Source organism: Danio aesculapii, chromosome 20 (assembly GCF_903798145.1).
Source record: "Danio aesculapii chromosome 20, fDanAes4.1, whole genome shotgun sequence".
Lineage (NCBI taxonomy): Eukaryota > Metazoa > Chordata > Actinopteri > Cypriniformes > Danionidae > Danio > Danio aesculapii.
Genome location: NC_079454.1, coordinates 26,984,888 through 27,000,117, shown reverse-complemented (window position 1 = coordinate 27,000,117; position 15,230 = coordinate 26,984,888). Strand labels below are relative to the sequence as shown.

At 35.0% G+C, this 15,230-nt stretch overlaps 1 protein-coding gene across 2 annotated transcripts; it reads left to right on the top strand.

Annotated features, from left to right (window-relative positions):
• Window positions 1-518: 518 nt before the first annotated feature.
• On the top strand, window positions 519-14,050 carry serac1 (serine active site containing 1). 2 transcript variants are annotated; one of them, XM_056445425.1, is made up of 17 exons: window positions 519-614; window positions 900-1,106; window positions 2,481-2,517; window positions 2,675-2,817; window positions 3,993-4,082; window positions 5,333-5,464; window positions 6,641-6,762; window positions 6,848-6,976; window positions 7,429-7,542; window positions 8,128-8,290; window positions 8,359-8,509; window positions 9,806-9,947; window positions 10,068-10,168; window positions 10,257-10,354; window positions 11,052-11,234; window positions 11,351-11,494; window positions 13,311-14,050. In XM_056445425.1, the coding sequence occupies exons 2-17, from the start codon at window positions 1,016-1,018 to the stop codon at window positions 13,445-13,447; spliced, it is 1,977 nt and encodes a 658-aa protein (XP_056301400.1). In that variant the 5' UTR covers window positions 519-614; window positions 900-1,015; the 3' UTR covers window positions 13,448-14,050. The 2 variants fall into 2 exon arrangements, with proteins under 2 accessions (XP_056301400.1, XP_056301399.1); XM_056445424.1 differs by having other exon boundaries at window positions 519-1,106.
• The last annotated feature ends 1,180 nt before the right edge of the window (window positions 14,051-15,230 follow it).

Here is a 15,230-nt window from a genome sequence, read left to right as displayed (position 1 = left end):
TACTGTACATTTTTACTATAGTAAAACCATGATTACTTTTTGTAAGGGATGATAAAAAATACTTTTTCAAGTGAACATTTTAATGTCTGTTAAACGTGTCAGTGATAACTGACAAAAAACATTGATAATCGAAAAGACTAAGGACAAAAAAAACAAGATGTTGCCACCATGTTTCGAAGAGGGTATAGAGCACACATCCTGGAAATGACCTGGCATTCATGCATCACACCCATGGGTGAGGAGATTTCCCTGACAAGAGGAAGGAATTGTCTCAACAGGTTAAAATGTGTGCAAAGAATTTTTTTGTGGACATACCGAACCAGCTGCGATTAGACAGATAGCTTTCCTCTGTTTAGTCTTGGGTTTTATCTCGTCAAGATTCCAGCTGATCTTCTCAGCTGAAAGAATGTGGCGGTCGAGAGAAGAAAAATAAGTTTAATTGCCCATTAGATTATTACGGTAGGCCATTTTGACGCGTGACACTGACATTTGTGTTCTTTACGGTAATGACGCTCTACGTTCATGTGCGTTCAATCTGACAACAGTTCCTGTTTATATTTGCTGTCAAAGTGTTTTTATGGCGCGTTAATCGGAACGAACTTCAGTTTTAATAGGTAAATTACACATTTAACGTACAGTTTCAGTCGTTAAATGTCAATATTGAACGCAGAGAATGTATTATTTCGCTCAAATGCTACACACATAACTTCGGCTTTTTAATGCACAAGCCGACTGATTATTAAATCTTAAAATATGAGGAATTGTCATTAATGTGAGACGTTTGAGAGCTGTTAGTCAAAAATCATCAGGCAGTAAAGGAAGTGGCTTATATGTCTAAAAAAACAACAGCCGACAGTGACTCACTTCATGACCTCTCCACCATTTTTGCTAACTTTTAGTATGTAGGTTATAAACGAGGTGTGAAGAATAATATATATCACCAGCAATCATAAACACCGGCCTTCTGGCCGACACTGATGTGTGTGATCGTCGGATATCTGCGAGTGAACCGCCAATGTCTGTGTCCGCCCTGAGACTGATCCGCGTGCGGAGGCTGAGCACCACCGGACCCGCTGTGAAGAGAGCACTGCCATGGAGAGACCTCAGTAAGGATTTGACACACAGCCTAAATTTGCTTTTCAATAATAATAATAACCTGTTTAAAAACAAAAGACCCATTACAGCCGTTGTAAGGGTTTTTAGTTTCCACTACAATTACCATTAAAAACATTAAATCATATTTTTTTCTTACAATCCAAACCAGTACATTGTAATATTTTCTAATGCGTTTCGGAACATGCACTGTACTTTTAGGATTGATTGGTTTGAGCATACCACCAGTAAAAGACAATAAAATAAATAAATATCAGTGGAGACTATTTGAGTTCCCATCAAAAATATTACAATTTCTAATATGACCATTATAAATTCTATAATGTTTTTTATTTTTTCATTATTTCATTTATTTTTTATTATTATAATTTTTTATTATTTTTTTTAATTACATTTTAATTATCGATTTGACAGGGACGATGTGTTGTTAAATAATTTCATTTCATTTTCAATTTTGGCAGATGTTTTGCGAACAGTGTTTTATAATGAAATTGTTAATCTGGTTTTCAATTTGATTTCCAATGTTTATTCGATGTATTTAAAATCGGCAGGAATTACCTTCCATTGATATCTCTTCTGCCACAAAAAATAAAAGTAATCACAACAGTAATAAATTATACTGTAAAACATGAAATGTCATATACAGTTGAAGTCAGATTAGCCCCCCTGAATTATTAGTCCCCCTGTTTATTTTTCCCCCAATTTCTGTTTAACGGAGAGAAGATTTTCTCAACACATTTCTAAACATAATAGTTTTAATAACTCAATTTTAATAACTGATTTATTTTATCTTTGCCATGATGACAGTAAATAATATTTGACTAGATATTTTTCAAGACACTTCTATACAGCTTAAAGTGACATTTAAAGTCTTAACTAGGTTAATTAGGTTAACTAGGCAGGTTAGGGTAATTAGGCAAGTTATTGTATAATGATGGTTTGTTCTGTAGACTATCGAAAACAAATATAGTTTAAAGGGGCTAATAATTTGGACCTTAAAATGGTTTTTAAAAAATTTAAATGCTTTTGTTTGTATTCTAGCCGAAATAAAACAAATAAGACTTTCTCCAGAAGAAAAAAATAATACAGACATACTGTGAAAATTTCCTTGCCCTGTTAAACTTAATTTAGGAAAATTTAGAAATGAAAAAAAATCAAAGGGGGGCTAATAATTGTGACTTCAACTGTATCAACCATTAGAGAATAATCATAAATAAATAAATAAAACATTAAGACATCAAACCAAAACTACTTGTTTTTATTGCATTTTCATGCTACAATTCTGTTGGCCCTTTTATACTATATTGTTTATTGTTTTATGAAATGAAGTTATTCTGAATGCTGGAATCCGTCTCTTTTGTGTCTAGGAAGAATAGCAAAAGTGACTGGAGCGATAGTATTTGGGTAGGTGTGTTGTTTTCTATTTTTTGCATGCATGTTGACAAGCCATCAATAAAATTTAACAAAGAATAATGAAGCATTTAAAGTAATATATCATCAAGTCATATTTGTTGTCCCTCACAAATACGGTATTCTGACTAGATCACGTTTGCTTTCACAGAGGCTGTGTTTTCATTACATATGAGGTGGTTACTCTTAACCAGGCCTTGACTATCGACACCAGTGCCATATTACAGGAGAAGCAGAAGTCCTACATCTACCCGACTCACAGCACTAATAGGGAGCAGGAGAGCCTTGCTTCTGGTAAGTGGAAATTTTAACACTTTTTGTGCTTGAGAGAGTGTTTACATTTTTCAGTGACCCGAAAGATGCATTTGCATTTACATTCATTCCTCGAAGACAGCTTATACCAATAGATATATGAAGATATATGAATATGATTTATGTAAGTGCCATAGTAGTTCCAGAATTACTGAAGAATGTACTTGTTAGAGATGAAATGTGAAAGTTTGAATAAAAACACTGAAAGTTCCTTTTTTATGTTTCAAAAGTTGTTTGGCGAAACAGCGGTGCATAAATTATATTTTTATATTCTTTTTGCAAGGATATCGTAAGTCTTTAGCATTGTTGCCAGATATAGCTGACTTTTTCCAGCTCAAAAGCTGTCCAAAATCCACCCTAACGCACAATAATACACCCAAAATTTTTAATTATTATTTTATTTAATTTTAATTGATTAAAATTAACCTTGCTACTTTAACTGTCATAATTGTTAAACTTACAGCTACCAACAGCAGCAGTCACAGAGTCGCCATTACTGGATCACATCAAAACACTGGCTGCCCCCTCTCATCCACACACTGCACTTAATAATGTGTAGATTACACTACATATTAGAGTATATTTTACTTTCCAAATGGGGTATTAATTCATCCCATTTGGCGCTTTAAATTCTTTTTAACACAATTAGGTGCTGCTTGTCAAGCAGACAATGCTTCATTGTTTATTCTTGCAGTCAATTGCGCAAAAAAAAGATTGATCAAAGTGTCAAGATAAACCGCTGTGAGTTTAACGGCAGGCGCTGCTTGATGCTCGTGCACGTGAAGGAGAGTCAGATTTGTCCGGGGAGTCAGATTGTGATACACTTTCCTTCCCTTCCTCTTGCGAGTGGGCCCACACAGTTTGCTCTATGCACTGGTCACTACTAACCAAATGGAGTAGGAGCACACATGCTAATGTTTTGTTAAATAAGTTGCATATAAAATTTACCACCAAAAACTTTTGTCAACCCACCAGTGTCCATTTTTTAACCGGCACAATCAAATTTAAAATTGCCCAATCTGGCAACACTGGTCTTTAGATTAGATGTTATTTTTTGATATTATATTTTAGATGTGTTGTTCAATTAAGCTGTATAACAGTTGTTTGTATTACATTTGAAACTTAATATTTTCCCTCGACATTAATTATTTGTCCAGGCCTCACAGTCAAAACCAGAAAGGAGCTTCATAAAGCAGCTAGAAAGTTTCTTGAAATTACATCAAGAGTTCTGCATCACCCACTGGACGGTGAGTAGGATCTCTGTTTGTTAGTACTGACAAGTCACAATGCCTGTCAATGCTTTTAAAATAATATATTAAATATATGGACAGTAGGTACTGTCTGAAACCATCTGCATAATTGCAGTATACTAGAGGATGTGCATATTAAAAACACCTAGGGACAGTGTGGTCGCATTGCATCTCAGGAAACATCTGCATTTGTTGAGTGATTTTTGACCTAAATGTCCCCTGTAGCTGCACAATGAGGAACTGACATGGAGTTATGTTCTTTTTTTTTTTTAAATGGGGAAGGTACAGTATTTTACTGTCTGTACTGTTCTTCTGCATAATGTGGACTCTGATATGCTCTGTCTTCTTTTTTCTTTAATCAAAGCATACTTGAGAACAGGTTTGTGACTGAAAAGGTAGTTTATAGTTTACTGTTCAAAATCTTTGGGTCTACAAGATTTTATTCTATGAAATACCTTAAACTTAGAATGGACTGAAATGATCAAAACTTAATGTTTTGGAGTAAATATTTTAAAGTACATATGAATTTTACAAAATTGTTAAGCAGCAGAGCTGATTATTGAGCATAAAACTAGCATTTTAGAAGGATTTCAGCTCGGCCATCAGAGGAATAACTTGTATTAAATTGTATTTAAGGTTAATCAAATACAGTTAATAGTAGAATCGAACAATTTGTTTTTAAAAAATGTAAAATATTAGTATTATTATAAAGTAAATGCATCTTTAATGAAAAGAAATAAAAAATCTACTTGAGCCCAAACTTTTGATTAGCATACATTTAGCTTACAGTAAGGAGAATAAGGGGTCATTACCGCTGAACACATTCCTCTGCAATTCTTTTATCATTTGTTCCTATATAAAAGTGCTAGATGAAATCATTTAACTGTCGCTCTAATTTCTTTAGCAGAATCTTGTGCTTGACACCGTGTTCTAAAAAGTGTTTAACTTTTTTCTTGTCTGGTATTTTATATAATATGTATAAAATATGATATGATATGTGCAGCAAAAACACATTCTGTGTGAATGACCCCTGATCTGTACTGTAGAAGTAGATTAGACAACATAGAGACAGTCAGAAGTACTGAATTCAGCCTGTTTAACTGAAGGCATCTGTTCCTGCAGTTGCCTTTTGTCAAAATATGTCTTAATTCTATTAAAAAACATTTTTTACATATCCAATATTGATTATATGGTAATCTCTAGTATGTTTTCCTAAAGAAGCATGTGATGATGTTTGTTCCTATCAGAGCATCTCAGTCATCTAGATGCAGATCCTCATGAGTGTGCTCTATGGGTGTTGTTGAAGAGAAGTTGCTCTGCTGACAGGGCAGTAAGACATCTGGCGGTGCAGGAACTGGCTCACAATCACCACTGGCAGGGTGAGACATGGCAAACTTCAAATTCTTATAGATTTCTCCAGTTTCAAGATTGTCTGACTTGAATGGAATCGTTTAGCTAAAAATTGTAATTTACAGTTAATTTACTCACTCTCAGGCCATTGAAGATGTACCGTACTTTAGGTTACTTTTTGTCTTCAGCAGAAGATTAAATAAGATTTTAGCTGAATCCGTGGGCCTTGGTGATTCGTATGCAAGGCAATGATCGTTTGTTTTTCAAAATTGCAAATAAATGCATGCAAACAACTCCAAATCAATTCCCATGGCTCCTGATTATATGTCTTAGGTAGCGAAATGATTGCTCAGTGCAATTGCTATAAATTATTATGCTCACATTTGCTGCTAGTTAATTTATTCAAACTACTTATTTAAAATGAGCTGAAAATCACAATTCTTGCGATTTTCATTTAATTCTTTTTTTCCGGGGGGACAACTTAATTATTTTATGTTCAGTCCACTTAAATTTGTTAAAACAATTAAACTAACTTAATCGATTTGTGTTTGGATAACATGAATGAATTGTGTGGAATATTTTACAGTGTGTCTGAGTGCGTGCTTTTACACATACATCGTCAAGAGACCGGAACCTCCTGCTCACTACATCCATTCACATGCTATGCTTTGTTTGCCTAGACTGTAGATTAAAGCTAATATTATTGTAAATAATGTTTAATTTCTTATACAGACCAGTCGTTTTGCTTCACAAGACCTCAGTGTATCAGAAGGAGCCAAGGGGATTGATTTGCACTGGTTTGCATGTGCTTATTTTAAAAATCTAAACAAAAACTAAACCATTGAATCACCAAGGACCACAGATTCAGCTCAAAAATCTTTTAAAATATTCTACTTATGAACAAAAAACATCTTGGAGGACCTGAAGGTGAGTAAATGGATGGGTAATTTTTTATTTTTTGGTGAACTATCTCTTTAAGGCTTCAATGTATCGGCAGGAGTGATGAGTGTTCATTTTTTTGCCTCTATGTTTTTACTGTCATTTGCCATTTACTTCCATTTTTAAAATCACCAAAGTTCATAGTTTACATACTATGATTTTTAGGTCAACGATCCATTTAAGGAAACCTTATGAGTACTTGGGTGGAGAAAAGAAACGTATCACTATATCACACTCTAATTGGTCATTTGTCTTGTCCGTCACAGATTATCAGTACCAGACTGCAGCACAGGTGGTAGATCAGCGCACAGCAGTGGCCCTCGCACGCATTCCTAATGTGGACCTGCGCTTCTTTCTCCCTCCTCCTCCACTGCCGCATACTGAGGATGTGGGTAGCTTTTAAATGAGACAACAGCTAAATTGAACTGTTATATAGAATCAGCTACATATGCTAATGTTTTGTGCATGTATAGGATATATCAATAGAAGATGGACTCAGGCAGTTACTGGCATCTCTGCCCCAGTCGGAGGTGGATCAGTGCGTGCAGTACTTCACTTCCCTGGCACTTAGAGAAAGCAGCCAATCACTCGCCTCTCAGCGGGTGAGACAAAAAGACTCAAGCAGAAGAGGGCAATAGTCGGGTTCTGGAAATCCCATTCGTTTTATACTTTCTTTTTTATTTGAGGAATCATTAAAAACAGGCATACTGGTAGCTATAAGAGTTATTTTTTGGTATGTGCTTTTTTTTGCCATTATTGCAACTTAGAGATAAGCAGCCTGATGCTCCATAGAAATCTCCAAAAATTAGAGAGTCAAAACTAAATGTACATTTATCACATTGCATGAATCTACTACTGAAATATTTGTTTGTGCATATTTTGCAATATAATATCAATAGTTGAACACTAGTCGTGCTGTAATTTACTTTTAATGGGTTGATTTAGTTCATCCCTCTTTATGGAGGACTCTTTTTTTTTTTTATTCCCTATTTAAAAGTGAATGGGAGAAACAGAGTCAGTCTGTTAGTCAGGCATTTTTGGTCTGTGGTTATAGGGAGGTCTGTGGTGTTTTGGGGGAAATGGATTGCCCTACGCTCAAAGTCTGACTTCTACCCCTTCTGAGAAGGTGGAGACGTTCTGCCTGCAGGCCCTGGTGCAGCATTCAAAGGTAAAGACGTACAAACTCTGCAAAGGGACATGTTTTGTGCAAAGAGGAAGTAACCAATGATCAAAGCAAACAGGATGCTTGTGAATACTGAGTGATGTTTTGTACTTTTGAAAAGTAGCTTGAGTTTGACTTTTGGTATTAAAGAGATAAATAAATACAGTTAATTTAGTCACCCTTAGACCATTCAAGATGAGGATGATAATTTTCTTCAGTAGAACTTTTAAGAACTTTGTTTTTGCTGAAATAGTGGTTGATGGCTACCAGCTTATATACTTGGATACTTTGAATACTTGGAGTTTCCAAAAAGCATATACAGGCAACACAAAATTAATTGCTGTGGCTCTTGACGATACATTGAGCACTTATGAAGACAAATATTAAGACCTTGATCATTAATTACAACAGTATTATCTTTAAATCACGGCCATGACAAATGTTTTTGTTAATGTTTTTATGCACCAAGTAAAAATGTTTCAGCTACAAATTCTTGGATGGTCTGTAGATAAATAAATTAACAGCTAATTAAAATTTTTGGGTGAACTAATAATATCAGTATTTTTATATTTAGACATTTTTTGTTCACAGGTCCGCAGTCATTGTGACCATATTGTTGCTAATGGAGGATTGCAACTCTTGCAAAGAGTCTACCAGCTTCGCAGAGACTCTCCCAAAATTCAGCGCAACATTGTGCGAATTATTGGAAATCTCGCCCTGAATGAGAATGTGCACACAACCATAGTACAGTCAGGTTAGTTTTGTGTTTTAATTTTACTGAATTATTATTGATGAAATGTTGTTTAACATGTCTGTCATTAGGTTGGGTGTCTGTCCTGGCTGAGATGATCCAGTCACCACACATTATGCAGGCATCTCATGCTGCTCGTGCTTTAGCCAACTTGGACAGAGATGCAGTAAGGCAGAAGTACCAGGATGGTGTTTACATTTTACACCCACAATGCCGAACCAAGTAAGCGTATTGAGTTATTTTGACTTACTGCATTTCAAATGTTTGCAGTTATTTGGTCAAAAAGTAAAAAATTTATACTATCATTTACCGAAGGCTCCCATTAAAATGTCATTCAATGTGACAATAGTTTATATAAATAAACAAAACCTTTGTCAAGCATATTTAGAGCAAGAAACATTAATGACATTTTGAAGGATTACAAAGTGCATATTAATCATCATCGTCTATCTTTCTACTTTTCCTCTATTCTTCAAACCACTAGATTTACAACTGTCAGCAAGGATTTATTAAAATATTATACAATCATTTATTATATATGTATTTGATATGTACTGTTCAGACTAAAGATATTGTTTAATTTACAATTTACATAAATGTGTTGCTAAAGGATGCTAAAACATTATTTCACCTGGATTTTAGCATTTTATTTTAATGCAAGTTATTTGAGACATTAAAACAGGGTATCTGCAGGGTCTTAAATGTCTTACATTTTAAAAACACAATTTTAGTCCTAAAAAAGTCTTGAATTCACTGAAATATTGCCTTTAAGGTCATTTTAAATCATTTTAAACAGGTCTTAAATTTGCCTTTGTTTACGTAAAGCTACCTTTCCTAGTACTAGGTTGCAGCTGGAAGGGCATCCTCTGCGTAAAACATATGCCAGAGTAGTGGGTAGTTCATTCCGCTGTTGCCACCCCTGATAAATCAAGGAATAAGCCGAAGGAAAATTAATGAATGAATGTAAAGCTACCCAATCGATCCAACCCGTATCCAATCACCAACAATACATCTCAATAAAACTTTTAGCCAAACTATATTCATAACATTTCGTTTTTAAAGAGTTTTTGTATGCAGCTAGGGTCTGCTTGTTTTGAAAGGTTATGTGAAATATATAAGAAATATAAAATATAAGAATCAACTAATTAGAATTAGTTTTTTGCTTGGCCATTTAAAAAATCCTTAGCGTTTAGTCTTATACAAGTGTGAAATTTCATTTTTTATGGTCTTAAAAAGATCTTAAAAAGTCCTAAATTTGACTCTGTAAAACCTGCAGAAACCATGGAAAAAGACACTTTAATTGTATTTATTTAGCTTTCTATGTATAAAGTTTTTATTTGATACAGACACCAAAGTGGGACATTCCATCCCAAAAATAGTGTAAAAAATGTTATGTTATTTCTAATGTTATTTACTCCTGATGGCAAAGCGTAATTTCTAATCTTGAGTGTCACATGATCGTTTGGAAATGAGTCCAATTTGCTGATTTGGTCTGAATGAAACATTTCCTGCTTTCAGTCAGCCAATCAAAGCTGATGTCCTTTTTGTTCATGGCCTCTTGGGAGCTGCTTTTAAAACATGGCGTCAAAAGGATCGTGATGTGACGGATGATGAGAAGTTAGAAGGAGTCAGAGAGGACTACACTGAATGCTGGCCCAAGGTCACATATTTTCCTGAAACCACACTTATCCAAATATCATTTGCAGTATAATGGCCTTTCAGGGCTTTAGAGGTATTTTTGAAAGTCAGGAATTTAAATCTTATTTTGCATTTTCCACAGTCATGGTTAGCAGCAGACTGTCCAAACCTCAGAATCCTGTCGGTTGAGTATGACACACATTTAAGTGACTGGAACTCTAAATGTCCTGTCGAAAATCAAAGGTAAATTCGAGTAATGCACATTCCTAAATCATGTGATTGACTTAATGTAGAGTTTCTGATGTCATTGTTTTTTTTTTGTGACGTACAGGAAGTCGTTGGCCTTCAGGAGTCAGGAACTGCTGAGGAAGTTGAAGGATGCAGGTGTAGGAGAAAGGCCTGTGATTTGGGTAGCCCACAGTATGGGAGGTTAGTTAATGGTGGGTCTTAAAATAACCAGCACCCAGTTATAAAAGTAAAGCTTTCTGTAATCTCTTTTTTTAATCTGTTCATACATTGTTTTTACAGTAGATTAAAAAATAAACCATATTACAATTGATTTTTAACCAAGTTCACCAGCTTGTGGTGTCCTTTTATAAATGATCTTCAAAGCCATGTTTAAATGCACAAGGACAATTTGATACAACCATATACTCTCTGGGATTTGCTGGAATTGTGCCACTTCCTTTTTTTCCTCTCTTTTCCTAAAATATGCTGTAATGTAAATATATATTATTAGACATTATGTAAATAAAATGTCTTCAAGTCAAAAAACTAAATTTTTATAAAAATGATCTGATTATATATTAATATCTGGCCCAAAATTCATATTTAACCTTAAAATCTCTGCAAATTTCAAAATTGAACCCTTTTTTATTAGAAGATTAAGGTGCACTTGACTGTAAGTTGCAATTGTATTGTTAAGAGAACAAACATTAGGATGTGTTCAAACTTTTAGTAAAGTTTGGACCAAAATCAGAAAATGATACATTTAGTTCACTTTGGAATACTACTTATATTTCAGAAAATGTAGTTATTAATTGTACAGTCCAGTATGAAGGTTAAAAAAAAACATTTGTAATATGGAAATTGTTAAAGTAACTCTCAATCTTAACTTCTGTCATAGGCTTACTAGTGAAAAAGATGCTTTTAGACGCCTCAAAGGATCCTGATCTCAGTTCACTGATCAAGAACACAAAGGGAGTTCTGTTCTACAGTGTTCCTCATCACGGCACCTTCATGGCAGAGTATTCAGTGAGTGTCCGATTCCTTCTGTTTCCCTCCATCGAAGTCAAAGAACTGTGTAGAGGTATGACATGTTTTCTTTTTGTTCTGTGAATATTAATGTAATATTATTTCTACCTGATGAGATTAATGCAGATCTCATTCACACTTCATCTTTTATGTTTAACTGATTTACCTCAGACTCTCCAGCATTACGGGACTTAAATGAAAATTTCCTCAACATCGCAAAGGATCGTGAGTTCAAGGTTCTTAGCTTTGCAGAAACTGTGCCAACCTATATTGGACCAATGCTCAAAATATTGGTGGTTCCAGCCCAATCGGCGGGTAGGTCTGATTAAACAGAAGACATAAGCTGCGTCCCAAATGGCACACTATTCACTTATGCACTATGTACTTATGCACTTACACACTCAACAGCATAGGATATGTATGTAGTGTCATCCCAAATGGAACACTAATGGTTCTTTTACTAAATTCAAACCGTTTCCCTGATGACATTTGACGGTTGCCAAATTAGTAAAATAAATGACCAAAGTACCAAATAATACCTGCCATGAGCATTGCCGCATTCACCATCAGGAGGCGGTAAGAGAATTTTGCTTTCACAATCTAAAATAAATAAAAGTAATCCAACATCAGTGCCTGAAAGCTCCGCCCCTTCAGCTACGTAAGCAGAGCAGCAGCCGTTGAGTGCAAGTGTCCATCAATCCACACTTCATTTTACGGGTTGAACAAGTGCATCATTTGGGTAATTAAAGTGCTTATTCTTTTTAGAGTTTTCAGTGTGAACGCACTATACATACTCTATTTATACTCAGGGTTTCTGCGGGGTCTTAAAAAGTCTAAAATGTAAAAATCAAAATTTTATGTCTTAATCAAGTTAAATTATGTTTTTCCACCATTTATAGGTTTTACACTGATGTATATAGTACAATTTTGAATTTAAAACAATTTACAAGTTGCAAACTAAAATTAAGTAACAAATTGTGTCTTTGATAACTGGAAAGGATATCAGTTTATAATATATTGATCTCCAATTTCTGGGCTTTATATGTGATAATGGTCAGGAATATTGGAACATTATTGCCTTTTTAGCTTATAAGTAGAGGACAGAAACTAGCCAGACAGTAATGTGTGAATTGTTGAGTGGGCTAAATAAAAAAGTCAGTATTTTTTGTAAGTGTACTTATTTTTTATTTTTTTGCCTTTATTCTTGCCATAATAAAAAATATAATTGTAGAGCAACCCATGTTCTGTTGCCATTAATATTTAACTTTAATTGGTAGAACTGTCCGAGATATGAACAAAAGCAAGTAAAAAGTTTGATTTAAAAAATCTTGAATGGTTATAAAAATCTTTATAATCGTTATAATAAATTCTAAAAAATAATTCGTTTAAAATTCTTCAATGATTTTAATGATATGATCTAGTCCCGGAAACTTACCACTTCTCTGTTTATCCGTCTGATTTTATTGTCTGTTTCTTTTGACCGCCCTCTGTCATTTAAAATAATATCTCAATGGCGAACGCGTCAAGTATAAAAGCCTCGTCCGTTTCATGAGGTACGCGGCGCCAGGCGAAAGTATAAATAAGCCTAAAGATGTTTGTTTGTTTTTTCTGTAGTTCAATGGTGCCTCTAGCCTGCCTTTAGCACTGTTCAATTTAAATACATTTTTTTTATCACTAATTTTGTGATTTTTCATTTTCTCTTTGTGTAGGCGTGTTTTTAATATTATGATATAGGTATTAAATTTAATACTTAATGGTCTTAAATTTGACATTATGATATCTGCAGAAACCCTGATACTACAAAATGGCGTAGAATAGTGCATAAGTATGCGATTTGGGATGCACCTATTTTCTTCCTTGTCACCATTTCTTAATAACACAGGTGTCAAACTCAGCTCCTGGAGGGCTGAAGCTCTGCACAGTTTAGTTCCAACCCTAATTAAACACACCTGATCAAACTAATTAAGGCCTTCAGGCTTGTTTGAAACCTACAGGTAATTGTGTTGAAGCAGGGTTGGAACTAAACTGTGCAGGGCATCGACCCTCCAGGAACCGAGTTTGACACCCCTGGTTTATAATGATTGTTAGTTTTAGGTACCTGGCATCACAGTTTCCTCTTTTGCTGTTTCAGATCTGGGTATTGGAGACCTCATCCAGGTGGACGTTGATCATCTCAACATCTGCAAGCCAGAAAAGAAGGACACGTTCCTTTATAAACGTACTTTACAGTTTATTCAGGATGCTCTTGGGGGACGTAGAATTAAGTGAAAGTCTTTACAGTCTAAATCTCTTTCTTGAGGATTCAAGCGTTACTTTTAAAACAATAGTGTTATCTATGACTGCCATGACGGAAGGAAGTTTTACAATTGCAACTGGAGCTTTTTGGACGGCTCAACTGTAATCTCCTGCACATTCACAATACCACTGACATTTCACTTGTATTATTGTTATTAATATTATTTATTCTGGCCATATGAATATGTATTATGGTTAATCCTTGTTTACCTTTTAATGTGTTTCACCCTTTCATGGCCTTGTACTGTATTTCATTTCCTTTTGAATGAGCACTGGTTGGCATTAATTTTAACTGGACATAACAAAAAGAAAGGATTATCAGACTTGGTGTTTACTACATCACTGCACATTTTTAAAGTCGGTTTTATTTATAATATTTATTTTATTTTACTTGAACAAAATAGACATGTTTATGAAAACTTGCCTTGTTTTCTTAATTCACCAGCTTTCTTTCTACTACCTCAGACACACAGGTACTGATGTTGCTGTAATTGCCAATACATTTGTACTATTTCACTGACCACAGTACTTTATTTTGCCAAATCTTTGTCATGTGAATAAAGTTTTGAATCCTAACTTTCTACTCCAAAAATAGACACTTTCGCTGTACAGTAGGTTAGCACTGTCGCCTTACAGCAAGGGTTGCTGTTTCGAGTCCCAGCTGGGTCAGTTGACATTTCTGTGTGGAGTTTGTATGTTCTCCCTGTGTTGGTGGGGGCTTCGTCTGGCTGCTCTGGTTTCCCCCACAGTCCAAAGACATGCGCTATAGCTGAATGAATAAACTAACTTGGCCATAGTGTATAAGTGTAAATGGATGTTACCCAGTACTGGGTTGCGGCTGGAAGGGCATTCGCTGCGTAAAACATATGCTGGATAAGCTGACGGTTCATTCCGCTGTGGCAAACCAAGATTAATAAAGGGACTAAACTGAAGGAAAATGAACGAGTGAATGAATGCCTGTACAGTAACTTTGTTGTAAAGCAAATGAGTTATCTAATCTCAATGACACACTGTTGTAACCGTTAATTAAAAATTAATTAGTATTCACAATTCAGATACGAGCCAAATAATCAAAGTCTTCAGGATTGCCAGAAGAGTGTTGTAGGGAGTTGTAGTGTTCCAAGTGAGTGTTGTACTTTTCTCAGTGTGTAAGAGCAGACAAATAGGATCTGAACTGCGCTCCAGACCAGCAGAGGGTAGTAGAGTGGACTGGTCCAATACTAGACCGTAAAGGAAAACTATTGTTTCTAAACGCTAACAGCCTGACACTGGTCAGTGCAGGCAAAGTAAACTGGAAAGAGACAAACAATAAGAATGTAAGTGTGTGTGTTTTTTTTTAAGCTGTCTTAAAAATACAGTTTTTAAGACCTGTATACAATATGTTAAATATTTGTAACGACCATTCATGGTGGACGGCTAACGTTGTTGCTAATGTTAAAAACAATTTCCTTTTCTGTCAGATACAGAGACCTTACTGTACCTTTACTGAAGGACCAGTAACGTTAGTGTTAACACATCCCGTCCAAAATGGTCAACGTGTTGAAGGGAGTTCTCGTTGAATGGTAAGTTTGACGTACCACTGCCATTTAAAGCTGCACTGGTCATTTTACCTCATTTAACATTTAAACGAAAAATCAGCGGTGCGTTTATTTAAGAAATGTGTTAAATCAAATACGTTTACACACACTGACGATTCAAATCCGCTTAGTAGAAAATAAGGCTGCTCAATTGATCGTTTCAGCATCGAGATCACGAT